The sequence below is a fragment of the Lampris incognitus genome, chromosome 15 (assembly GCF_029633865.1).
Source record: "Lampris incognitus isolate fLamInc1 chromosome 15, fLamInc1.hap2, whole genome shotgun sequence".
Lineage (NCBI taxonomy): Eukaryota > Metazoa > Chordata > Actinopteri > Lampriformes > Lampridae > Lampris > Lampris incognitus.
Genome location: NC_079225.1, coordinates 28,880,710 through 28,908,478, shown reverse-complemented (window position 1 = coordinate 28,908,478; position 27,769 = coordinate 28,880,710). Strand labels below are relative to the sequence as shown.

Below are 27,769 nucleotides of genomic sequence, written 5' to 3'. Positions count from 1 at the left end.
AAGCCACTCCTTCGTTATCTTGGCTGTGTGCTTAGGGTCGTTGTCGTGTTGAAAGGTAAACCTTCGCCCCAGTCTGAGGTCCTGAGCGCTCTGGAGCAGGTTTTCATCAAGGATCTCTCTGTACTTTGCTCCATTCATCTTTCCCTCGATCCTGACTAGTCTCCCAGTTCCTGCCGCTGAAAAACATCCCCACAGCATGATGCTGCCACCACCATGCTTCACTGTAGGGATGGTATTAGCAAGGTGATGAGAGGTGCCTGGTTTCCTCCAGACGTGACGTTTGGCATTCAGGCCTAAGAGTTCAATCTTGATTTCATCAGACCAGAGAATATTGTTTCTCATGGTCTGAGAGTCCTTTAGGTGCTTTCTGGCAAACTCCAAACGGGCTGTCATGTGCCTTTTACCGAGCAGAGGCTTCCGTCTGGCCACTATACCATAAAGGCCTGATTGGTGGATTGCTGCAGAGATGGTTATCCTTCTGGAAGGTTCTCCCATCTCCACAGAGGAACGCTGGAGCTCTGTCAGAGTGACCATCGGGTTCTTGGCCCTTCTCCCCCGATTGCTCAGTTTGGCTGGGCAGCCAGCTCTAGGAAGAGTCCTGGTGGATCCAAACTTCTTCCATTTATGAATGATGGAGACCACTGTGCTCTTCGGGACCTTCAAAGCTGTAGAAATTTTTTTGTACCGTTCCCCAGATCTGTGCCTCGATACAATCCTGTCTCGGAGGTCCACAGACAATTCCTTTGACTTCATGGCTTGGTTTCTGCTCTGACATGCACTGTCAACAGTGGGACCTTATATAGACGGGTGTGTTCCTTTCCAAATCATGTCCAATCAATTGAATTTACTAGAGGTGGACTCCAATCAAGATGCAGAAACATCACAAGGATGATCAGTGGAAACAGGATGAACCTGAGCTCAATTTTGAGTGCCATAGGAAAGGGTGTGAATACTTATGTACATGCAATATTTCACTTTTTTATTTTTAATAAATTTGCAAAAATTTCTACAAAACCTTTTTCACTTTGTCATTATGGGGTATTGTGTGTAGATTGATGAGGAAAAAAAGGAATTTAATCCATTTTGGAATAAGGCTGTAACATAACAAAATGAGGGGAAAGTGAAGGGGTGTGAATACTTTCCGGATGCACTGTATATATGACGAGACTGCAGTGGCACAGAGTAACGAAGCTTAGTGTTGGAGAGTTCTCTTTGTTTGTTACTAACAATATGACAAGGCCAGACATATATATACCTGATATACGAAGGCTGGTCACTCCAGACCACTTGAAGCTCTTTCAGCTATTTGGTGTACTGAGTCCGCAGTGGGTGCTATTTGTTCTGTATAAAGTCAAGAACATGTGGATTCTTCCACACAGTAAAAGCAAACTCTAACCGAAACAATCCATCGGTCTCAGACACTGTCCACATTCTTTACGGTCAAGCAATGTGAAATATGACACTAAATCTGCTGGTAGTTGCCCGCGGTCAATGTAATCTCCTCACTGTGAGATAATACCTTTGTTGAAACAGTGGAGCAGGGTGGGCAGGAGACTCCCATTTGATGTGTATATACACAACAGAGCCCACTGATCCCCCTGACTATAATCTCTTACACACAGACACACCTTTACAGTCACCATATAAACACTCCCCTCAACGATGTGGGCCTTAGCTCGGCAGGAGGTCACGTTTCCAAAGTGACCTCATCAGCTGAAACATCGGAACCTCGCGTAGCTCGACAATTTCATCAAAGAACAAGAGACAATGGACCTCAGAGGAAACATCCCTCTTCTGCTGCCACTCCTCTTGGGCCTCTCCCCCGCTTACCTCGGCACGGTAAGAGATAGTCATTGTGGTAGAGTGGCATTACCCCTTCAGATAAGGAAATGCAAATTGTATATGTATAGATCTACTTTCTTTTTTCTTTTTTTTTTACTATTGTCATTTTGCATTGCATTTCTCGAGAATGGGTATGAACTAAATGAAAAGGGTATTTCCTTTCCTTTGTAACTCAGGACGTTGTGGGTCAAAATGGTGAGTGTACCCACCTACACTCAGCACACTTATTTACAGCCCTGTCCAACTAACAAAATAAACCCCACCTTACAAAACCAACGGATGCTTTATTTTGACGTGAAAAGGGTTTCGTCTGACTCTTCGTGTTAACCTATATCCTTCAGAGATCCCGGTAAATGAGACGCATACGGCGCATACTTTGCCAACTATTCTGGAGTTGAACGAAGGTATTTATCCAGTCATGTTGCTCAAAGAATAGTGAAGGATCATTTCTGATACTGAGATTTTCATATCTACTAAAGCAGAAGAAGAAAGTGCATGTATGGAAGAGTGAAATTCATATATATTTTTATGTTTTAATAATAGTTTGATGCAGTTTTTTTTCTCCCCCATTTGCTTTCCTAGGATCTCCATATGACCTGCTGGAAGGAGATTTGCTGATTCCCAAAACCAGGAATGCCATGAAGTGCGCTACTACATATAACTGTTTTTGGCCTAAGTCTCCAAATGGGAAAGTAGAGGTCCCCTTCATTCTAAGCACATCATATGGTGATGTGAATTAACACTGTGTGTTAACAAATGTGACTTTTACATGTTTCTTTCATCAATGGATGATGTTACTAAAGCTATAGTTGCTTGGTCAACACCTATTTTGCTGTAGATTCCAGTGAGAAGGATTCGATTCTAAAAGCGATGGCGGACTTTCATTCAAAAACCTGCATTCGTTTCATTCCACGTTGGAAACAAACTGTCTACCTCAGCATTGAGCCAAGATTTGGGTAAGTCCCAACAATGACAACACTACTCTTGCATGTGTGGAAGGCATCACAATTTTCAACATCTTTATATATGCTGTAGGGGTAGCCCTCCATTAGTGCTCATGATACTGAGCAGTCTTCCGTGTGTCTCTGAAACACCTCTGAAATTGTGTGCACCAATAACATCATTGATGGACAATCCTGGAGAGTGAAAACTTGCTGTCTGTTGTGAAAATCATGGTTAATTTCCCTTTAAGTGAAAAAGTATAAGCAACTGAAAGATTATGGGAATCGTATCTCTTTGAGGAGGATGAACATTACAAACACATTTTCAGATGCCCATGTACATTAATGGCACATAGTAAAGAAAAAACCATTACAAGTGGTACTTACATTTTCTTATTTTCTATTTTAACTTCCTTAAGAGTCCGGGTGGGGGTGTCTGGGTGGCGTAGCAGTCTATTCCGTTGCCTACCAACACGGGGATCACCAGTTCGAACCCTCGTGTTACCTCTGGCTTGGTCGGGCGTCTGTCCCTACAGACACAATTGGCCGTGGCTGCAGGTGGGAAGCCGGATGTGGGTATATGTCCTGGTCGCTGCTCTAGCGCCTCCTCTGGTCGGTCGGGGCACCTGTTTGAGGAAACTCCTGGGGAAACTCCTCACTGTCAGGTGAAAAGAAGTGGCTGGCAACTCCACATGTATCGGCATGTGGTAGTCTGTAGCCTTCCCCGGATGGGTAGAGGGGGTGGAGCAGCGACCGGGACGGCTTGGAAGAGTGGGGTAATTGGCCGGATATAACTGAGGAGCAAAAAAAAAAGGGGGGGGGGGAGTCCAGGTGGGTGGGTGGTTTTTGCCCAGGTCTTTAAGGTATTCGATTCCTGTCAGTCTCTCTTTCAGAATATATGTTATCTGTCTCTCTCTTTTTGTGTCTCTGTCTCTCTTCTTCTTTCTGTATGTCCGTCTCTCTTTTCAATCCCTTTGTCCTCAGGTGCTTCTCCACTATGGGTCGTATTGGAGACAAGCAGGTGGTGTCACTCCAAAAGTTCGGCTGCATCAGACATGGCATCATCCAGCACGAGCTGCTGCATGCGCTGGGTTTCTACCACGAGCACACTCGGCCCGACCGTGATCAGTACGTCAGGATCAACTGGGAATATGTCAGAGACTGTAAGAGTCTGCATGTACGGCACTTGTTAGATGCCCAGAAATATGTTTCACCTCTTTTCATGAGTCAAAAGACTTTGTTTTATTATCATTGATATTTGTATATTTACACTGGGAGAAAAATAAGCCGAGGTACGCCGCTGTCTATTTGTTGGAAGTGCTTGTTTTAGCACACACGCAGTGACTTGTTATTTTTGCTTTATCAGATACAACCATCAACTTCCAGAAGAAGGACAGCAATATTATGAATATGCCATATGACTACGCCTCTGTAATGCACTATGAAAGGTAACGTTGCAAAAAGAAGTCTTAAAATATGAATAATCTGTTTTAAGATATGATCATGTAATATTTCTCAAATTATTTTTGTTCTTGGCTCTGTAGAAGTGCCTTTTCCTCCGTGTATGGAAAGGAAACCATAACGCCCATCCCTGACCCCACAGTTGCCATTGGACAGAGAGATGGCATGTCTAAACTGGACATTATCAAAGTCAACACCATCTACAAATGCTGTAAGTATAATCCATGTTACTGCAAAGGCACTCACACCAGATAAACTGTGAACTGACTCCGATATGATGCAACAGTACTCCAATGATCCCCTCTGACTGCATATCAGAGATTTTGGATTTCAGAGAGGAAACCCATTTGTGTTGCCTATCTGGAAATTACATGTTGCCTAACAGTTAACAGATACTGCATGCACCTAATATAGTACAGTATTGCACGTATGTACACTGACCTGAGACATAATTAACTTCAATTAACATAGAGAAGTAATCCTTTGCAGTATGTCAGTCATTACATGCATCTAATACTTAAAACTGGTGTGCAGCTGAAATACTGTAGATGCCATTACTGCTCATTGTGACACTTTGTAAAGAGAAATTATGCTAAATATTTGGGCCTTTCTACAGAAACAAGAGCCAAAGGGATCCACCACAGACAACACTGACGCAGACCTTATTCTCTTTCTATTTAACATATACTCTTAAGCCTCACAACATAAAAGGTTTTTGCTTCTGGGATTGAAAATGGAAGCGTTTTGTCAATAACATACTGAAAATAAATAAAATAATCAATTAAAAGAGCAAGGCTGGTATTGTTTGACTCATACATTTAACAGTTTTCTCACTGTTGAGATGCTTTTAACCAATGTCTTACAAGTCCCCTACAATGCCCAACTGAGCTGGAGGCAACACCGCGACTCAAACAGTGAAACTCGGAGATGGGTTGCGAGCCTATTAGTCTGCTGCACCAACCCAACACCGCCACCCCTATAAAAGCTACTGTAAAAAATATGGGAGGGAAAATGAATGAAATTGCATATGTCTAAAGCTGGAGGACGTCTTCAAGCCATCATAACTGAGTACGAGTTCATAACAGCTTTTATTGAGCATAATTGAAATGGGAATTTGTATCCCGGCATTGAAAAACACATTGTTATATTAAAATCCCATCCAATTAGAATCATGTTTTCTAATCTTGTATTTTTTTTTAAACAGATGGTTTGTTAATGTTAAGTTACTCAAAAAGGCTTCATAAATTACATCATTTAATACCCTAACTTGAATCAATTGAATTGTCATCATCATCATCATCAGTCTTTCAGTTGGTCTGTTTTCAAACAGTTGCCTGGCAACGTCATGCAAGTTAGCAACCCAGCTAGCCATCCATCAGTAAAGACTCCTGTGAACTCAGGGCCACGCCCCCTGAACCTAGTGAGAAATGGCTATGCTCACAGACGGTGTGTTAAAACAGCTAAAATGTGTCAAATGATGAATCTGACGCTGAAAAAAATGACACGCCTAACATTAATATCCCGCATTAAAACCTGTCTGGCTGAATCAAAATCATTGGACTGGATCTTTAAGGAGGACTGGCAAAGCCTTGAGCTGGGTAAGCCTAACTTCAGCAGGCTGTGTCTCTGAGGAGAGGCAAAGATGTGGCGAGGACAGTGAGCAAACCCCTCTCACACTACTCCCTGACCCTGCAGACAAATTAGTTTATTCGCTTGGCCACATCTCACAAACTCTGCTGTTTGTTTGGTTTTTTGGACACCCTTTTGAAATCCTACACAAAACAAGTGCACTGTATACACCCCAGTGAGTCATTCACTGTGTCCTTCAGAGAGTGGGAGGGAATGGGGGAGCAAAGGGGGGGGGTATAATGTAATAATGGGAGGTTTCAGGGTGAGGGAAATGGAGAGAATACGTAGGAGATGGAACAGCTTCTTATTAGCCAAATTTCCACCCTTGTATGATGCATGAATACACCAAGGGCCATGACAGCCTTCCACGTATTTCTGCTGCATTCTAGCCTAAATGCAGCTAAAGAGCCTATGGCACAAGTGGTGCTCGGAATAAACCAGTGAATCTGTATACTTCAGCTAGACACAGAGCCTTTAATGTTTTATAAAGTAGCTTCAGTTCATATCAATCGTTCTGCCCGTGCGATATTTAAATTCTACTTGTTTATTGAAATATTTAACACTCCAGCTATGTTCATACTCCAAGAGACTCCAAGAGACTTTCAGACTGCTATAAAAGAAAGTATTTCTGCAAATCATGATTAAAGTGAGATTATATATGAGCCAAAGGCACCATGAGTTAATCACAAACAGGACATCTCTGAGTACACTATGGCTCAAAAAAACAATAAAGAGAGAAAAAACAAAAAAACCTAGAAGAGTGCACTCAGTAGAGTGCAGATCCCCGCCAGGCATATCTCCCCTTCTCCGGTGCTCAGACTTGGTGACAAACCAGCTGAGGAGTTAGCACTCATTGCAGCATAAAACAGGTCTTACAAAGGTTTTGAATCACTGCATCAATGAGAGGTCCTTAATCATACAGTCATAACTGTGCACAAAATGTATTAGGTTGACAGGCCCAGTAAAATGGGAGATTAGCAGTGGACAGGCGCGCGCACACACACACACACACACACACACACACAGAAAGAAAAAAACTTTTTTCCCCCTGCCATTGTGACACTTCTGCACAATGCCCAAGTTTATTGAATGGGAAATATGGAAAAAAAAGTTTTTAATATGCAGCACTCAAGCTAAAAAATCTACCTAATAACAAACGTTTTGCCTGTCAGTCTGTGGATGTGCAGCTTCCTAGGCAGACCCTCGCATGAATGCCACCAAGTCTAAAATGAACTTGGACTTTCCAACCAGAAAAGGTTTGCTATGCGACCATTTTGGTCTGGCACTAACCATGTTTTTATTTTCACAAAATAACAAACTGTTTATGCTCATGCATGCGCGACTCGCATCTACAGCTGAATCAGATCGGGCAGTGACAAGAATATGCAGCGCTTCCTGTTTTGACTACAACCTAGAGGAAGTTGCTCCTTCATAACTTAAGCATTTTTTTGGATTATCAAATTCTTTTAATTCGATTGTGATCACTGCCTGATCCGAGTCAACCGGAGACGTGAATTGGGCATGAGCACGCATGCGCATGGTGGACTCAGATCGGGCAGCGACAGAGAGCAGCATTGGTCAAGCGAGCTAGAGAGTGAATGGAGAGAGGGAGTGGCGATAGCGAGAACAAATGTTTTTTTAAGGTTTTGAATCACTACAAACATGAGTTGTTTTTATCATACATACATAACTGTGCATAAAAAATTCTAGGCTGGTCGGTCCATTAGTTTACAAGATTAGCCACACACACACACACACACACACACACACACACACACACACACACACACACACACACACACACACACACACACACACACACACACACACACACACACACACATAATCCCCTCCAAGCCATCGACATGGTGGGGATAAAGAACAAAAAAACATGGAACAAAGTTCATCAAACTGGAGCTGAAAGAAAGACAGCAGTTCTCTGAACTACTAGGTTTACATAGATGGGAACAAATCTAAAGGAATATTTTATCTCGGCATCATCTTAGCACGAACCCCAAAGTGACCAGTAAGATTCTCTTCTATAGTTTTCCATTTGCTTGAGAGCTACAGAAAACAGTGCGAGCAAAAAAACATAAATGGAAGTCTGACCTATCTTTACTACACTGTACTTTAGAGCATTGTTTGAAGGGCTTCTAAGGTTTGCTCTATGACTCTTCTTCAAAGGCCAGCAGATATGACCAGCAGGGTCTCCCGCAGGATGTCCGTTCTAATGAGAGCAGGCTGAGCAGAGCCAAATGCAATCTGATCTGTGATGTCACTGGTAATAAGCTGGCAGGCCATAACCGCTAGCTGGCTGGGCTGCTTTTACCACCACATTATTAACACAGATCAGTGTACCTGCCTCTCTTCAAACACGATAAGCTTCAACACACAGCTATCCTCAGTTCACTGCATGAGCTGTCTAATACCCGCCAATAGGAAATTAAAATGTTCTCTGTTGCTGGCACCTACATCTTAGCTAGTCCAACCCTGGAGACAGGTTCAGCATGTTCAGTGCACAATGGTGAGGTTCTGACCTCTCCCAGAAACAAATCTCATATTTTAGTGAAGTAGACAATAAAAAATGCGGCCTTTTCTCTTGTCATTTCAATGAGCTGCCATTGGTGCTTAAAATATGCTGCAAAGTGTTTGTGTAACAAGCTAAATAAGTGAAGCTGCCCCCCCCCCCAAACAGAATTTAATTGCTTGCCAACACAGGGGAGCTTAAAAGCAAGTCAGGCAGTTGTTTGTGAAGATCAGTGTCATTTGATATTAGAATCTATGGCGGGTGTCTGCTTCCACAGCTTGTCCAGGGTCACAAACAACTCAGCCTTCAAGTGCCCCTTTTGAGCGAGACAAAAGATGAGGTCAGAAAAACAAGCAGATTTAGTGAGGAATGAAGAACAAAAAAGAATATGCAGGAATTCAAAATCTCAGGGTTTTTTTTGTTTGTTTTTTTTTTGTTTTTTTCTGTTTTGCCCTGCAAGACCTTCTGAGAATGATTAGCTGGTAAGGAGAATCGAAGGAGAACAAACTGCTGTTGCTGCAGCTTTCTTGCAAGTTTTTGCTTGGTTTCTCACCTCCAGATCTGAGGATCCCTACACCAACTTCCAAAACATGTGGACCTAGTACAGCACACTGACAAATTATTGAACCATCTGTTGTCATTGGATTTTCAAACCTCATGCATACGTAATGTATTGTGTTTCCAGGCACTATGATTGGGGCTGATATTACTGTGAATCAAGAACATGACATTTTAGAAGATAGTGTAATAAGAGGTGGCATGAACTATGGGGTCCCAACAAAAATATAAAGGGATATGAAGAGAAAGTCGCTCTCCTGTACAGTGGCAGGACAGCTATGGCCCTATGTTTCCTTCGCAGGCTGTTTGTGATTTCCACATAACAGCAGTCCCACTGCTTCAAAGACAAATTATATGTTTTAAAACAAAATCCTTCTGTAATTTGTGTAAACTGAGGCATTAGGCTGCAATCCCTCTGAGCTCCACTCAGTGCTGCACCACATTGGTGTTTGTCAGCGCTGAGCAATTGCGGCTGTCAAAAATGACGGGGTCCCATTAGTGACGGAATCCTAGCTGAGACCAATCCAGACGGAGAGACATTGTGGGGACAAGATGATAACAAGGTAGCCTACTCAGTGGCAATGTGAGGGATGGTGTTTGTGTCTCACTCTCTGTGTGCTGGGGGGGGGGGTTAATATGAAGACAGAGAGAAGGTATAGAAAATGAGAATAGAGGTAATGAGTATGGGAGGAAAAAAAGGCTGGAAGAGATAAGGAGAAACAAATAGAGAGGCTGAGTAATTAGGGAAAAGGGGACTACAGCAATACAGAAGCGAAGCCTTAAAGTTGGGGTAGGCAGTTGTTTCTGACGTCATCGGGCAAAAAAATTCAGCTTATTGTAATTCAAAGTGGTCTGAGAGAAAACTAGACTTCTGCGCCTCCTCTGGGCTCTGCGTTCAGGCTTTAGAAAATTAGCCCGGGACAGCAAGATTTTAGCCAATCACGGGTTAGTTCAGAGAGCGGGTGTTCCTATTGGCTGTTCTACAAATGCAGATGCATGTGTATGGGATCAATTCGTGTCCGCCCTGCCCTGCTGGTCGCTTGTGGCTGTAACCCTAACTCTAAAAAAATCAACAAGACTAACTTGAAATGGCTGCTTCACATGAACAATATTAGTGGATAGATTATCAACTACAAGTTTCATGAGTCTTGCTTTGACATTTCCTGGTTGTACACGAGTGTAAGTGGCTGAAGAGCGATGCAGAGGTCATTCGGTGGGAGGGGCTTGATGTACGAGGCAGCAGAGAGAGATGAAGAAGAACTGGCATTAGAACGTTCGTGTTACCTACTGCAGCTATATGTAAACAAAAGTGAGTGAACCAGAGAGAGAGAGAGAGAGGGAGAGAGAGAGAGAAAGAAAGAAAGAAAGAAAGAAAGAAAGAAAGAAAGAAAGAAAGAAAGAGAGAGAGAGAGAGAGAGAGAGAGAGAGAGAGAGAGAGAGAGAGAGAGAGAGAGAGAGAGAGAGAGAGAGAGAGAGAGGCTTGAGTGTAACATCTTGTGACTTGGTAGAGTGGCATGTTTATCTGCAGGGATTTCACAATCACCTCTCACTGATAGTTTCTCCTCTGAGCTTAAGCTGCCTGCACAACAGCAGGACAGCTGAGGGTCAAAGAGATGTACCTTCTGACCAAAACCACCTCTGCCTCCATCCACACCACAGGAGTCATGGCTCCTGCACCACTGCCCTGTCACAGTTACAGTGGCTGTAGACAACTTTTCAACTTCTCACCCTAGCGTTTCCAAGTGTTTTATTGTTTGTGCCACTGTCGCAAAGATAGCCGGATCACCTTCCATTTATTAGCAGCCTGGCTACTGTCTAAAGCAAGAAACAACTGGAATCTCAATTTGAACTAGAAACACAGATCTCAGTGATATGATAAAGTCAGGGTAAAAAATACAGTAGTATTAATAAGTATGCAGGTTGTGTTAATTACTGATCCAGTAGAAATAATACCAACTAAATGTCGATTTGGAACCTTCACAAGTCCTGGGTGTTGTATCAAACTCTGCTCCCTCATCGAGATCTGTTTTCCCTTAGCCAGAGTTTGATACAACACCAGTACACTTGATTAACCTTAACCTGACCTCAACCTAACCTTAACCTAACTTCAATCTAACCATAAGTTTAACCTAATGCTTACCTTAACCTAACTTTAACTGACAGCTAACCTGTTTCCATGTGGACGCTTTCATCTGGCTAAGGGGCAGAGAGTTTGATGTAATACCAGAGCTCGCTCCATCGAGTGAATGCCCGTCAGAGGTTCACTCTGGATTTACCTCTCTTTCTGTCACTCTCCCTCTTCGCCTTCTTTGCCTCCTCCATCACCGAGTTTCTTTTTCTCTTTTCTCTTGCCAGGTAGAATTTTCCACTGCCACTTCAGTTGTTCCACCGCCGGCCATTTCCGCTACTGTGAATAGCTACCGATAGCTACCGGGGGAAACTATTTTGGTTGCACAATGATTGATGCATTCCCTTTGTGCCAATAAACTGAGCCTTCATTTTCCTGTGAGATCATACCCAGTGGCAGACAGAATCCATTGTGTCCACTGACTTCCGGTTTCTACTGCAGCGGTCATACCAGTTTCCTGTTTATTGGCGTGTTCTATTGACAATGGCATATTTTTGATATATATTTTTTGATGCCTGCAAGATTTACTTTGGATAAATGTCAACGACATGCACATAATTGTCGACAAACTTTCACCTGCACCTACCAGCAAGCAGGGGAAAAGTTTCAAGTTGTACATACCTATCAAGTTATGTCCATCCATCCCTCCTTCCATCCGTCTGGACCATCCTCATAATTATGGACGTAACTTGATATGTACAACTTGAAACCTTTCACCCATTTGCTGGAAGGTTGCACCCACTACTAGGGGGAGCTGCAGCCCCCCTTCCCATGCTAATGTCCACGTACCTCTCCTCAGCCCCTCCCCACCCCCTCTCTCAGCCCCTTTCCCACTTTTTAGCATTTTTTTTAAATTATGCAGTGGGTGGAGTTAGCCTCAAAACTGGGGGAGAAGTTACACTATAAAGCAAAAAAGTTGTCTACCGCCACTTTAACTGCTGAGAAATATCCTTTTATTAGTAAGCTGGTGCATCTAGACAATGACTATTACTACTACTGTCGGCTGCTCTCGTTAGGGGTCACCACAGCAGATCATCCATTTCCATCTCTTCCTGTCCTCTGCATCTTCCTATGTCACACCAGCCACCTGCATGTCCTCTCTCACCACATCTGTAAACCTCCACTTTGGCCTTCCTCTTTTCCTCTTCCCTGGCAGCTCCATGTTCAGCATCCTTCTCCCAATATACCCAGCATCTCTCCTCCACACATGCCCAAACCATCTTAGTCTCGCCTCTCTTGCTTTGTCTCCAAACCATCCAACCTGAGCTGTCCCTCTAATACACTCGTTCCTAATCCTGTCCTTCTTTGTCACTCCCACTGAAAAGCTTAGCATCTTCAACTCTGCCACCTCCATCTCCACCTCCTGTCTTTTCATCAGTGCCACTGTCTCCAAACCATATAACATAGCTGGTCTCACAACCATCTTGTAAACCTTCCCTTTTACTCTTGCTGGTACCCTTCTGTTGCAAATCAGAGTCCTGATACTCTTCTCCACCCACTCCACCCTGCCTGCACTCTCTTCTTCACCTCTCTTCCACACTCCCCATTACATTGGACAGTCCACCCCAAGTATTTAAACTCATACGCCTTCATCACCTCTACTCCTTGCATCCTCACCATTCCACTGTCCTCCCTCTCATTCATGCATATGTATTCCGCCTTACTCCTACTGACTTTCATTTCTCTTCTCCCCAGTTCATACTTCCACCTTTTCAGGATTTCCTCAACCAGCACCCTACTCTCGCTACAGGTCTCAATGTCATTCGTAAACATCATAGTCCACAGAGACTCCTGCCTGATCTCGTCCATCAACCTGTCCACCACCATTGCAAACAAGAAAGGGCTCAGAGACTATCCTTATTGTAATCTCACCTCCACCTTGAACCCATCTGTCATTCCAACCGCACACCTCACCATTGTCAAACTTCCCTCATACATATCCTGCACCACTCCTACATACTTCTCTGCAACTCCCGACTTCCTCATTCAATACCACATCTCCTCTCTTGGCACCCTGTCATATGCTTTCTCTAAATCCACAGACACAATGTAACTTCTTCTGACCTTCTCTATCAACATTCTCAAAGCAAACATCACATCTGTAGTGCTCTTTTGTGGCATGAAACCATACTGCTACTCGCTAATCATCACCTCTCCTCTTAACCTAGGTTCTATTACTCTTTCCCGTATCTTCATGCTGTGGCTGGTCAACTTTATACCTCTATCTATCTAGACAATGAGTAAGTAATGGTATAAGATGGTACGAGAAAAGAACCTCCCCAAAACTTTCCACTGAAGTTACAAGATTTTGCATATGATGTATTGAGTGGTAACGTATGAAATTATTAGGGATGAACTGATACCAATGCTGGTACATACAGGCGCATACAGCTGAGTATCCTTAGCATAACAATGGAAATTTATTCCATAACTGCGTATACTTTGACCAAGAGGTGAAATATAGAGAGAAAAGTAGAGGGCCAAGAACTGAACCCTGAGGTACACCATATTCAACATCAGAGAATTTGGTGTAATATTACTACTACTACTTTCGGCTGCTCCTGTTAGGGGTCGCCACAGCGGATCATCCATTTCCGTTTCTTCCTGTCCTCTGCATCTTTCTCTGTCACACCAGTCACCTACATGTCCTCCCTCACCACATCCATAAACCTCCTCTTTGGCCATCCTCTTTTCCTCTTCCCTGGCAGCTCCATATTCAGCATCCTTTGATGTAATATTACTATAGCAGACATAATGTGTTCTTCCAGATAAGTAGAAGTTAAGCCAAGAGAGAGATAACCAGAGACACTGAAATTACAATTTAATCTGTCTAATATATACAGTAATCAAAGGTATCAAAGTCTGCACTGAAGTCCAGTAGTAGAAGCATAGAAGTGGAATCAGAGTCCATAGCTAGTAAAAGATCATTCATCACTCTGGTCAGAGCAGTTTCAGTGGAGTGACAGGCCCTGAAAGCCAATTGAAAAGGTTCATATAGATGGTTTTCTTCTGTATGGGTCGAAAGTTGTTGATACACAACTCTCTCTAGTACTTTAGAAAAGAATGGAAGACTAGAAACTGGTCAATAGTTATTAAGAGACCCTGGATCGAGGTGAAATTTTTTAAGTAGAGGTTTAACCACAGCTGTCTTAAAACTGCTGGGAACAATGCCAGTAGTAAGTAATAAATTAACAATGTCAAGCATTGTAAGTCCCAGAAAAGGCCAGAGGTCTTTACAAAGTTTTGCTGGTAAGGGGTCAAATAGGCAATTAGTTGGTTTAGAAACTGACATGAGCTTAGTCAAAGTATCAAGAGAGATAGTCTGAAAAGCTGTAATAACAGGGACTATCAGTGACTCATTTTATCGATATACATTTGGTAAGACAGGATCTGCAGGAGTAGCTGGAGTTGAAGAACTAATTTTGTTTATGATCTCATCAACCTTATTGCAGAAAATGTCTAGAGACTCATGGGCCGTGAATGGTGAGCAGCTAATAGATGGCTGCTTTTTAGTAAGTTTAGATATAGCATCAAAGAGAAATCTGGGGTTATGTTTATTAATATTAAGTGAGAGAGATATGCTGTTTTTGTAGCTGATAAAGCACGCTTGTATTTCAATAAACACTCATGCCACGATAGGTAAAAAACTTCCAATTTGATTTTTGCCATTTATGTTCCAGTCCCCTGCAGGCCCGCTTATGAGACATATCGCATTGTTAAACATGTCTCTTCATTAAATCAAGGTGAACAATAAGAAATTCATGGATCTCAATGCTAGTTTTGAAACTGAAGAGGTTGTAAATGCTTATTCAGATGCATATGACAGACCACAGCCTGATAATTATGAGCCTGCTAAGTGTCTAAGAGGTGGGAACAGACCAGGGTTGGAAGGAATAATGGTCAGAGGAGAGAAATTGAGTTGTGGTGTGAGGAGAACTGGTAGAGAACTGGACAGGTGTCTTGGTGAGTGACCAGCATTAGCTTATAAATATATATCTATATCTATGAGTGCTAGCTAATGATGACTAATACTGTAAACCAAAAAATAATATTCCAGCGAACACCAGGATACTAGAATTGACACTATTTTACTAATGGATTAGAAAGGAGTGAACTACACATTTTGCAACATGCGAAACATGAAGAAACCTGCAAAACTCATAATTCGCTCCTTTCATTTTAATGTAATCCATTAAAAAACAGAGTGAATCTATGGAAGCAACATGCAAAACCCGGGGTTCACTCCTGTCATTATAATGTAATCCATTAATAAAATAGAGTGAACCTGATGAAGCAACATGCAAAACCCATGGTTCACTTCTGTCATTTTAATCCCTCGATAAAAGAGTGTCAAGTTTAGTATCTGTGGTTGCCAGCATGTCAATATAGGCGAACTAGGCAGTTGCCTAGGGTGGCACTTTGGCAAGGGCAGCAAAATGTGGGCCAACTGTTCCTACTGACACCAATTTCAATTGTCTTCAAGGGGGGAAAAAATGCAATATGAGGAATCGGATAAGGAAATACTGCAGCATGTCTAAACGAATGAACCAGGTTATTGGAGTTATTATGCAGACGTGTTTGTTGCGTTATTTGTATATGGATCTGCAAAATGCCCGTACATGGTGTCATGCATACTTTAATATTGTTGATACTTTGAGCACAGTAGCATTGCACTTTGCGTTATGTGTATGGCATATTGGTGCTTATGTGTGTTGCTGGTTTTTGCTTTATGTGTATGGCATATTGGCCTTTGTGTGTTGTTGCTGGTTATGTACATTGCAAATAGGGGGGCTGCATAATTGTTTTTCACCTAGATTGGCAGAAGTGCATGTGCCAGTCAAGAGAGAAGCACTGCTGTGCACAGGGTATCTTTAGTTTTTGGATATCTAATGCTGCGTTCACATCACAACATTGTAAAGTTTGCTATCATGTATCAGGCTATAACAAAACTAGTATTGGTTGTCTAAGACAGGCTCGTGCCAAGGTACTAACCCTCTGATAGAAAATGTGCCCTTCGTAGCATCAAAAGTAGAGGTCAGACTGCTTTGACCCTGGTACCATTCGATTCAGCAGAAAACACTAAACATTTTTTATAATGTGTATGTTTGTTATGTCTGGGGCGGCACGGTGGCGCAGTGGTTAGTGCGGTCGCCTCACAGCAAGAAGGACCTGGGTTCGAGCCCCTTGGTAGTCCAACCTTGGGGGTCATCCTGGGTTGTCCTTTGTGTGGAGTTTGCATGTTCTCCCCTTGTCTGCGTGGGTTTCCTCCGAGTGCTCTGGTTTCCTCCCACAGTCCAAAGACATGTTGGTCAGGTGAATCGGCCGTACTAAATTGTCCCTAGGTGTGTGTGTGTGTGTGTGTGTGTGTGCGGGGGGGGGGCCCTGTGATGAACTGGGAGGTTGTCCAGGGTGTCTCCCCGCCTGCTGCCCAGTGCCTGCTGAGATAGGCTCCAGCATCCCCGCGACCCTGAGTAGGATAAGCGGTTTGGATAATGAATGAATGTGCATGTTTGTTTCAAATTGTGTGATCTAACGCAGAAATAAGGAGCCATTTGCTAGCAGATCCCCACAGAAGCGTATGGGTGTCGTCGTTCCCATATTTTTAAACAGACATGTTATTCATCAAAAATGCTCAGCGTTTACTGCAGAATCGAATTGTACCGGGGTCAAAGCAATCTGACCTCTACTTTTGAGGCTATGATCCTTGGAGCGGCCAGGGGCACTAACCTCTTTGAGTATTAATACTTACAGAACTAATGCGCAAGTATGATCAAAAGAAAATTATACCAATTGACCCACTTAAAACTAGAAAGCACTCAGAGTGCATACTTCCAAGTAAAGCTGTCGCAATCCTCAATTAGATATTTTATTTATAGAAAATGTTTTAATTTGCATCTGACTCGACATCAAAATACACACATAGAAAATCATGTGTACTTTATGAGTATAATAAACATAAGTAAATAGTAAAAAAGGTCACAAATGCTCTCCTGCAACATTCTCTGAAGTAAATCTCTGACAGATCTGTGACCATTACTCCCGCCGGCGGCAGAACCAGATGCTGCTGCAGACGGCGGACCTGGTGAAGCCACTGTGTGCACTGAAGGAACCGCACCAGCTGTCAGTCTCACCCGGTCCTGGCTTTGACCTTCCCATCCTGAACTCCATCATATCGCCGGAGAGGTAATCCTCCGGTCTAAAATGAACGCCACACACGACTACGTTTTTCGTAACGGAAGCAGCAGCGAAATCCTACTCATCACCTGCACAAAACGTACCCAGGCACGATAGCTAGCATGCTTCCTTTTCCTGTTAGGAAAATTGTCGACTCAATGTCCTGACAGGCTGGAGTTTGTGCAACCTCCACAAACACAATAATTAAATATGATGATAAATGCTAACATGCAATATAAAACTACTGAATAAAAGGACCAACTCACTATACTGAATTTTACTGAATTGCCCTTCTGAAATAAATAAAGTTGTCTGAATCTGAATATCATGACTGCTCAGACTCACTACCCCCTACCACCGCACACTGAGCTGAGGCAGTGCCGAGGAGACGGACTCCCCTCTGTTAGTTACATAATGTGACGCGAACGCGATGTTGGGGGAAAAAAGCTGCTTTTACAAGCTTTGCTCAAAACGGGCACTTCTTCCTCTGAATTTGTGCCCTTATGTCTTGTAAAACGTTAAATCCTGCATTAACTTTTCAAATGGTCATTTTCAGGTAATTTTCATGGTAAATTTGGCACAAAAAATAGTCTGCAATATAAACTTTAATGGTGGTAAAAACTGACTGTATCTCAATTATCGTTTGCCCACTGAACCCAAACAAATGGTCTTAGTCTGCAGTGTTCAGCAGAAGTAATGAATCGCATTGGCACTCGGTATCAGCTGATACTTAAAGATTTGCACTCAGAATTGGTATTGGCAGTGAAAAAGGAAAATCATTGCATCTCTAAAAATTATTTTAAAAAAAATCTTAGCACACCTACACTGGTTATGGTGTAATATGTGAACAGTATGTGTAAAGTATATGAGTGCTCTACCCACTCGCCACCTATTACACGCCTATCTGTCCTGGTAAGGGACCCCTCCTTGAATAGTCATCCTACGGCTTCTCCAATCCCCCTGATCTCACCCAAATCGATAGAATAAAGATGGGATGTGCCGTACATTGTCATTTACTCTGTTCACCCGGTTCTGGAGAATGTTATAGTGTGACTGTAAAGTCCACTTGAGACCAAAACTGTGATTCAGGGCTACATAAATAAGCAAGACTTTGTTTAGGAGAACGAATTGCGTGTACACATCCATACGATGAATCTGTGAGCTTGCACAACAATGGCGGGATTGCATAATTGTCATCATCATGATATAATTACATCCCTGGAATGTGGTAATTATATGTGGTAATCATACAGGTTGCGCTTGATGTTTATTGGTAGGGAAGTGAGATGGAAGTGACAACTCAAATGGGATTTAAAAGCTATCATATAAGTCTGCCAGTGTTTATTTATTTATTTTATTTTTTACCGCGTTAGCAGCACGTCACTTACATTCATACTGCAGGCAGGCACCCCTGTCTAACTATTACAAATGATTATCTAGGTATCAAGCTGTAGGAATCTCAAAAATCAACTCACTGTCAAAGCCAAGAGTTATATGTTGGTAGTTGTGTGTTCATGGAGTACGTTCTTCCCGACTTGGGGAATAACATGATGAGCTGTGCGCCCGCAGTTGTATGTCTTTTTAAGAAAAATATTATGCTTGTTTATTTTCCCAAGTGATTTAAGCTTGAATTGCCTGCCAGTTCCACACTACACAACTACTGATGTGTGATTGTGCAACTTAATTATCGCACTGAATCTTGATGTTTCCCTTTCATTCTCATCAACTTAAGTCACCATCTACTACATCTGGGATGTTTTGTGGCTGACAACGCCCAAGAGCTTCATACGATGCATGGGATGCATCAGGGTATCAAACAAATCCCTCAAGTGCTCATCAGGTGGGGAAAAAGACTACTTGTGAGACATAAGTAGGGCTTGGCAATCATTCGGGTGGCACAGTGGCCCAGTGGTTAGCACTGTTGCCTCACAGCAAGAAGGTCCTGGGTTCGAACCCCAGGCCATCCCAGGTCCTTTCTGTGTGGAGTTTGCATGTTCTCCCCGTGTCTGCATGGGTTTCCTCCCACCATCAAAAGACATGCATTTTAGGGTTAATACTCCTGTCTGTGCCCTTGAGCAAGGCAGTGGAAAGAAATAACTGGAGTTGGTCCCCGGGTGCTGCACGGCAGCTGCCCACTGCTCCTAGCTACACAGCTGGGATGGATTACATGCAGAGAGTGAATTTCACTGTATGTATGTACAAATCACAAAGTGTATTCTATTTATTCAGTATCATCATTTTATTGTCTTTCAATAGTATTGCATCAGGCCAAATTCAGATGTTGTCATATCATGATAATAAAGTTTGGTGTGTATGTAATGTGTGTTTATTTTATATTTACTACACACAGACCTACCTGACATTTCTCACAAAATGTAATCTGAAATATATGAGGTTGTTTTAATTGAAAACTAGCTATGGTTTGACATAATACTTTACATGAGCAAACAGATCAACGCGATGAACCTCAGTTGGGTTCGTATGTATAGTATTTTTGCATCTGTAAGCAGATATGATGACATAAGTGATATTGTGCAAAATTCGCCATGATTATCATGACAATAGGTTCCATATCGCCCAGCACTAGATGTAAGTATAAACATAAATTTCAGGTGAACAAGTAGTCTTCCAAGTCCTGGCACAACTATGAGTTTTTAAAACAAAATGAAATTAAAAAAAAAATCTACTAAAAACTCACAGTTGTGCGTGAACTTGAACCGTCATCTGTCCTCCATTTTAGATGCTCAAAGAAAGTCGAACCAGTCGATCTGATTCAACAGTCAAGAGTCTGATTCAAGTTCATCATCAAGAGTACGAAAGACATTTCAGATGTTGTTTCTTCTGAATCCTATTCCACACATTAGGCATTACAATAAATGTTTCATATGAAGGCACACGAAGGGACAAGAACACAGACAGGCATCCTTAGTGGCTCTTTGATGGACTTGCCAACAAACCCAGGTGCTTTTAGATCGTCCGACAGCTGTTGCCGATTTTCGGCTAATTGCACACTCTCTATTTTTGTGTGTGAGCTGAATAAAGTTTTTGGTAATAGCCTGCAAATCACATTAAAGGCCATGAGTTGGAATGTAATCTGCAAGTCAAACTGTCGTATAATCAGAGGTGGACAACCTGGCTTCAGAAAGTAAAACTCCTGCCATGTATTTGTTCCACCCATACACAACACCAGCTGAATTTAATTAGTACAACTGTTCAGCCAAGTAGAGTGAATCACCTTGTTTAGTGAAGGGTTAAAACAAATCTATGGTCAGACTTTTACTTTCTGAAGCCGGGGTGTCCACCTTTGCATAAAATCATACCCGAGAGATGTCCGAGCTTGCAGGCGTGGACACCCCGGCTCCAGAAAGTAAAAATCTGACCATGTATTTGTTCTAGCCATTCACTAAACAAGGTGATGTCACTCTACCTGGCTGGAGTTGTGCTAAATAAATTCAGCTGGTGTTGCGTATGGGTGGAACAAATACGTGGCAGGACCTTTACTTTCTGAAGCCAGGTTGTCCACCTCTGCTCAAGGGACACACGGGTGGCATCTAACCCAAGACGTTTTGTTTGTGTGGCGGTCATTCCACCTGCTGGGATTTCTCTGCTGCCGTCTCCAAATGTAATTGATAAATTAATGACAATTCCCAATAGCAAGATTCCCAACTGTAAGACATTTGCTGTTGCTGTGAGTGTTGAACACAAATAAGCAATCAGAATCTCAGCACTCCCAGATATGGCCAATAAGGGGAAATTATGTTCCTTTTTTAATCTAAATGATTTTTTTTTCTTTGTTTAAGACTTAATGTTCCTAGGAGGACACATTGTCCCTGCAGAGATGCGTTTGCACGTTCAAGATATTTTTAACTTAGTATGCTTGTATATTGCCCAATTAAGTGTGTAATTAATTCAACAGCATTATGCTTCCAGGAAAAGTATTGAAGTTAAAGCGACAAACAAGCAGCCAGGATCAGGCTCCTTAAATGAAAGAGTGAAACAGCAAATATAAAGCGTAAAAGGTCAAAAGACTTTTGTGCTTCGAAAATGTAATTTCTCTGAAATTCACAGTGACGTGTTTGGAATATTTGTCAGTTCTGCTCTGTACTGTTTGTGTTTCCCTATAGAGCCGCTTGCCCCCAGTGTACCTCCATCATCCGGCTGCAGACAGTTGGGTAATGTAATTTCTTCTTGTTGAATGAATGTATTGGAGAGCGAACAAACGTCTACTTGGGCAATATGTCTCTATCTTGGAGCAAAGCGCACTCAAGCCACAAGGACATGATAAATCAACAGAAAGGTCAACGCGGTATACAGTATAGAATGAGGGAGGCATTTATGGATTAACAACAAAGTGATACGAACTGATGATGACGATTATGATGATGATGATGGGAATTGATAGTGTGCAAATGTATGCTCTAAGTCCCGCCTCCCTTAGTTACTGCTGCTGTCCAGTAAACTTTTAAGATAAATTCCACGATTAAAGCTTCATTGTCACTTAGACATTGAATAAACTAAATGATCCAAGATGATTTCAGCTCCAGTAACTTACCTCTGACCAAGTGTCTTTATTTTGCCTGTTGATGGTTTCTTAATTAAGACGAAGGTGTGGTCTTCCACAAGGTTTCTAATGCATAGAAGGTACTTACAAAGGTTGGAGTTTGGTGTTGGGGAAATGACTCAAAAATAGGTGAATCTGTTTCCCCTTCTTTTATCTATGTCTTTGCATTACTTATGTCTAACATTACTTATTGTATTGCATCAAAGCTCCTCTCTCTCCGTCCCTTTAAATGGGTTGTCGGCATGGTACAGGATGTCACAGAAAGTAGAGACAATTGTGAAGCGCAATCATCTCTCTCGGCGGTCGGCGTGTCAATCAAGATTTTGCAAATGGTCAACTACTACCGAGCAATGGCATATTAGAATTTGATCTGCAGGTCCGTTCTGGTTTTGATTCTTTTTGTATTTAGTTTGTGTCTGCGAGTGTCGAGATCCACTGCAAATACTGTAGCATGCATTTCTTCCCTGTGTAGGTTCTTCAGACATCCAGCAAGTATGCCTGTGCATACAGAAAAAGTGGAATTTTGTAAAATGATGACTAGATTATTTTGATATATTCACCAATATAGATCTATTAAGATAAAATAATGAACATATATATATACACTACCGTTCAAAAGTTTGGGATCACCCAAACAATTTCGTGTTTTCCATGAAAAGTCACACTTATTCACCACCATATGTTGTGAAATGAATAGAAAATAGAGTCAAGACATTGACAAGGTTAGAAATAATGATTGTATTTGAAATAAGATTTTTTTTACATCAAACTTTGCTTTCATCAAAGAATCCTCCATTTGCAGCAATTACAGCATTGCAGACCTTTGGCATTCTAGCTGTTAATTTGTTGAGGTAATCTGGAGAAATTGCACCCCACGCTTCCAGAAGCAGCTCCCACAAGTTGGATTGGTTGGATGGGCACTTCTTTGAGCAGATTGAGTTTCTGGAGCATCACATTTGTGGGGTCAATTAAACGCTCAAAATGGCCAGAAAAAGAGAACTTTCATCTGAAACTCGACAGTCTATTCTTGTTCTTAGAAATGAAGGCTATTCCATGCGAGAAATTGCTAAGAAATTGAAGATTTCCTACACCGGTGTGTACTACTCCCTTCAGAGGACAGCACAAACAGGCTCTAACAGGTACTATTTAATGAAGATGCCAGTTGGGGACCTGTGAGGCGTCTGTTTCTCAAACTAGAGACTCTAATGTACTTATCTTCTTGCTCAGTTGTGCAACGCGGCCTCCCACTTCTTTTTCTACTCTGGTTAGAGCCTGTTTGTGCTGTCCTCTGAAGGGAGTAGTACACACCGGTGTAGGAAATCTTCAATTTCTTAGCAATTTCTCGCATGGAATAGCCTTCATTTCTAAGAACAAGAATAGACTGTCGAGTTTCAGATGAAAGTTCTCTTTTTCTGGCCATTTTGAGCGTTTAATTGACCCCACAAATGTGATGCTCCAGAAACTCAATCTGCTCAAAGAAGTGCCCATCCAACCAATCCAACTTGTGGGAGCTGCTTCTGGAAGCGTGGGGTGCAATTTCTCCAGATTACCTCAACAAATTAACAGCTAGAATGCCAAAGGTCTGCAATGCTGTAATTGCTGCAAATGGAGGATTCTTTGACGAAAGCAAAGTTTGATGTAAAAAAAATCTTATTTCAAATACAAATCATTATTTCTAACCTTGTCAATGTCTTGACTCTATTTTCTATTCATTTCACAACATATGGTGGTGAATAAGTGTGACTTTTCATGGAAAACACAAAATTGTTTGGGTGATCCCAAACTTTTGAACGGTAGTGTATATATATGTATATATATATATATATATATATATATATGTGTGTGTGTGTGTGTGTGTGTGTGTGTGTGTGTGTGTAACGTTGTTAAAAGAAACACTCAACGGTAGGGAAAGTGCTCAACAAATCAGGAGCAAAATAATTCAGTGAGTCAAGTAAATTCTTTCTTTATGAGACAGCACTGCTTATGGCATGAAACAGGCTTGTACTATGTACTGTCTCATAAAGAATTTACTTGACTCACTGGATTATATATATATATATATATATATCAACATGGATACAGGAAAAAAATAATTTAATGCGTAGCAGTACAGGCCTGTTTCATCTGAGACAGGCCTGTACTGCTATGCATTAAAATCTTTTTTCCTGTATCCGTGTTGATATTCCGCTCCTCATTAGTCGAGCACTCAACACCATTGATGGTTTCGGAAAAAAACGCTACATATATATATATATGCATACTAGAAGAACCCCGCTACAATGTAGCGGTTTGGTTATCCACCCGTCTAAATCTCCCTCCTCTTCATCCTGCCAGCTAACCGCCTTCCCCCTGCCCCTAAACCCCCCCCACTCCAAGTCCCTTCCCCCAAATGCTCAGAATCATCTGAAATGCCGAGAAAAGTGGTTTACCCCCCCACTCCAACTCCCTCCCCCCAAATGCTCAGAATCATCTGAAATGCCGAGAAAAGTGGTTTTTAGCCATTTTTAAAAAATTCATATTTTGCATAATTATGCATAATTATTATGATTATTTGAATTTTCTGCTATTTTTCTGGTTCTCTCTGGAACAATACCTACCACCTCCAAAAAAAATTAGGATCATGAGTGCATTTTTGCAAAAATGCATTTATTTTGCATAATGCCAAAACATTTCTAAGTCCCAGAAATTTTTTTTTATATAGGTGAAAAAAATCAAAGATGCTCAGAATCATCTGAAATGCCGAGAAAAGTGGTTTTTAGCCATTTTTAGAAAATGCATATTTTGCATATTTATGCATAATTATGCATAATTTTAATTGTCTGGGATTTTTCCCTTACTCTCTGAGACAATACCTTACACCTCCAAAAAGAATTAGGATCATAAATGCTTTAGTTTTCGGTCCCGCTATCTACACTAACTAACACACACACTAACACCACAGACACACACATAACGAAAATATATGAGTAGATATATGTGTGTGTGTGTGTGTGTACATCTGTGTGTGTGTTTACCAACAAAAAAAAAAGCCAAAAAAAAAAGGAAAATCAAGTTATTTACAAATTGGTTCTTGTTCTCTGCTATGACATTTTTGGTGGGAGAACTCACGATTCATAACAAAAATGTATCAAAAGAAAACATATTCCAAGGGCAAAACACTGTTATTTAACAATCTTATGCAAACTGTTATTTTGCATTCTAAAGGATTTTAATTTTGTTTTCCCATTTTAAAGTCCTCATCTGTCACTGACTGTATTACGTTTACATTTACACAGATGCCCATTAGGAAATTGCACACTGAAGGTGCATTGGTGTGCATGGGTTTCGTTATTGTTCATTTAGTTTTGTTTCATTTAGCTGTTATAAAGTTGCAAACAATTAGCTTGGTATCAACCCTCGTCGGGATTCACTTTTCCTCTCAATTGTTAAGGGACAGTTGGCAACCTTTAAGCCGATCCCTTCTGGTAGCGTCTTTTCCCGAGGTAGGTCTTACATAAGGAGTGGGCAGTCTTCCACACCGGCTAGGACAAAAAAACTAATTGAAATACATTTTTCCCCCCCTTACCATAACTAACTTGACATGTTGTGTGCCAGTATGATACCTCATGCGATGAGGCGTCATTAGAGCATGAAATTGAGCAATGTTTCCTTGCCCTGTGCAAAATGTTTGAGGAAAGAGACAGAAAAAAGACAGCAAGGGGGGGGGGGGGAGAGAGAGAGTAAAAAAGAAAAGTATGTGCAGTGAAAATGTGTCCGTGTTCGTATTTGTGTTTCAAAAGGATCAACTGCTGGGACTTTCAGGCCTTGACCTTGGGGTGTGTGCAAAGCGCATATTTCACCGCCACTGACAGTTCACCGCCGCGGCGCTCCCACTGTGCAAGAGGAAAAGACGACCGAACACTGTGTGGCCACTTCCCGCACTGTCTGTTATGTCTTTATTATCTTCTTGTCTCTCTCTAGCCACTATTATTCATGCCTCTTTACTCTGTGGGGGACCGACCGCTTTCAGTGATTTTTTTTTTGGGTGCATTTTCATCAATCAAAGCGGAGCAGCTTCTAATGGCACTCAGCAAGTTGGTTTCTTTTTGGCTTAGCAGTTGGCGAGGCAGAATTATAACAGGATCCATCCTCATCCGTTACAGGCACACCAAACCGCTCAGTGCTTACAATGATAAGTGCAATACCTACCAGCAACATAAAAGAAAGCATCAAGATCAGCTTGACGAGGTAAAAGCATCGGGGGGGGGGGATAACAACGCTGGTTTTGGGCCTAATTGACTTGTAGTGAAGGTAATGAAATAATTTGTTTGGAACTGGTGTTCTTCACTTCAAAAGGAAAAACAAAGGAATAACACTTCTCTTGTCTCTGCAGAGCGCCTCTTTGCTGCTGCTGCTGTAGACCCCTTGAGATCAAGAGAGGGTTTTACAACTTTTACAACACAATCCATCACAAATTAGTCATTACTGTCTTAAAAGTGTAATCAGTAATACAATACACCAAAAATACCCGAGCTCAGAAACCCACTTTTTTTTTTCTTTTCTTTTTTAGCTTTTAAATGCGGTACGACAGTAGAGAGAGGCAGGAAACGGTGGCATAAGACATGCAGCGGCCGGTTTCAAACCAGAGACGCTATGATCTGGCCTAAGCCCACATGGTATGCACTCTACCTGACCGCATCCTCAGGATGCAACAAGATGCCTCTTCGAGTTAATTTCGACTTACTTTGTCCCAAAAAAAACAAAAAAAACAAACTTGCAGTCAGCCAAACACTGACTGAGCACGTTCAACATTTGTCAGTCATTTCACATTGGACAACATGTGTTCTTAAATCAGTGTTGATCTAATCAGAATCCAAACATGTTTCTGATTTATCCAATTTCAGAAAAGCCCCAGTCAGTTTAAGACCTACATATCACTAGGCTACTTGCCACATAAAAAGAAAAAAAAGCAGTACCAAAGCAAATATCAATTTCGACGATGGCTGCTAAAAAGAAAAACAAACACTGAAGACAAAAAGAGACCCAAAATACTGTCAAAATTGCTGTTAGTCATTTCCACTGCACCCTCCATAATTTTCTACCTGGAAAGACAGGAAAAAAAGGCACAGAAAAACAAGGAAACCTTGTGTTAAGAAAAAAAAAACTCAAATTGCTGAGCAGCCGATTCACACGGGCTTCATCAGATGACCTCTGCGTTTGGTGAAATATGGCACGTAGGTAAATTGTGGCGGAATTTCTACTTTACAAATTGCAGACATGGCAGATTTGCACGGGATTACGACCACAGACAACCCCCCTGAAATTATTACAAATCACATGATGTCCCTATGTCATACTAGTGCAGTGCGAATAGGGCTTAAATCTGGCATGCTGCAGAATGGAAACTGCAACATTTTTGGAGATTGGTGTGTGTGTGTGTGTGTGTGTGTCTGTGTGTGTGTGTGTGTGTGTATGTGGTGGGAGTAGTAAGGTAATGAAAAACTGTGTTGCACCGTGGAGTGCAAAATAGCGGGGTTTGCCAGTGTGTTGGAGAGGAGGACAGCAGGGTAGTGAGAGAGGAGCGCCGGTCCGCTGGGGTAATTTCGCTCTGATCGCAGCGGCGCACTATCTCGCAGCCCCGGGAGGGAGGCCCATGCATCACACTGCAACTCTGTCCGGTGTGCACTCTTATGATTGATCACCTCACAACCAGTTTTAATTTAAAGTCAATGGCATCTATAGATACCTGTCAGAGCAAGCAGCCTGTAATGTCTCCTTGCAGCCTGGGCGAGGCTCCTGAGAAGCCGCCAAACACCGAGCAGCGCTTTAGCGGAGAGGTCAAGCCCAGGAAGAAAAGGAAGTGAAAGGGAGCGGGCCCCGGTGATCGGTCATCCAGCTGTTTTATTTCTGACAGCTGTGACAGCAAAGTGTAGGGTATTCGCTGGCGATTTGTTTCAGAGATGGATCGC

The 27,769-nt window shown here is 42.0% G+C and overlaps 1 protein-coding gene across 1 annotated transcript; it reads left to right on the top strand.

Annotated features, from left to right (window-relative positions):
* Window positions 1–1,767: 1,767 nt before the first annotated feature.
* On the top strand, window positions 1,768–27,664 carry LOC130124835 (low choriolytic enzyme-like). The gene is made up of 11 exons (XM_056294182.1): window positions 1,768–1,839; window positions 2,019–2,037; window positions 2,184–2,246; window positions 2,425–2,568; window positions 2,681–2,798; window positions 3,768–3,946; window positions 4,150–4,231; window positions 4,328–4,459; window positions 12,782–12,836; window positions 17,109–17,269; window positions 27,583–27,664. Exons 1-11 carry the CDS (start codon window positions 1,768–1,770, stop codon window positions 27,662–27,664), a joined length of 1,107 nt encoding a protein of 368 aa, XP_056150157.1.
* The last annotated feature ends 105 nt before the right edge of the window (window positions 27,665–27,769 follow it).

Bases quoted from the DNA above. Each gene is read 5' to 3' on its own strand.
- LOC130124835 (XM_056294182.1), top strand. From the start codon at position 1,768: ATGGACCTCAGAGGAAACATCCCTCTTCTGCTGCCACTCCTCTTGGGC. The intron at 2,799-3,767 runs GTAAGTCCCAAC...CTTTGTCCTCAG, and splicing joins AGCATTGAGCCAAGATTTGG to GTGCTTCTCCACTATGGGTC. The intron at 4,460-12,781 runs GTATAATCCATG...TCTTCTCCCCAG, and splicing joins ACCATCTACAAATGCTGTAA to TTCATACTTCCACCTTTTCA.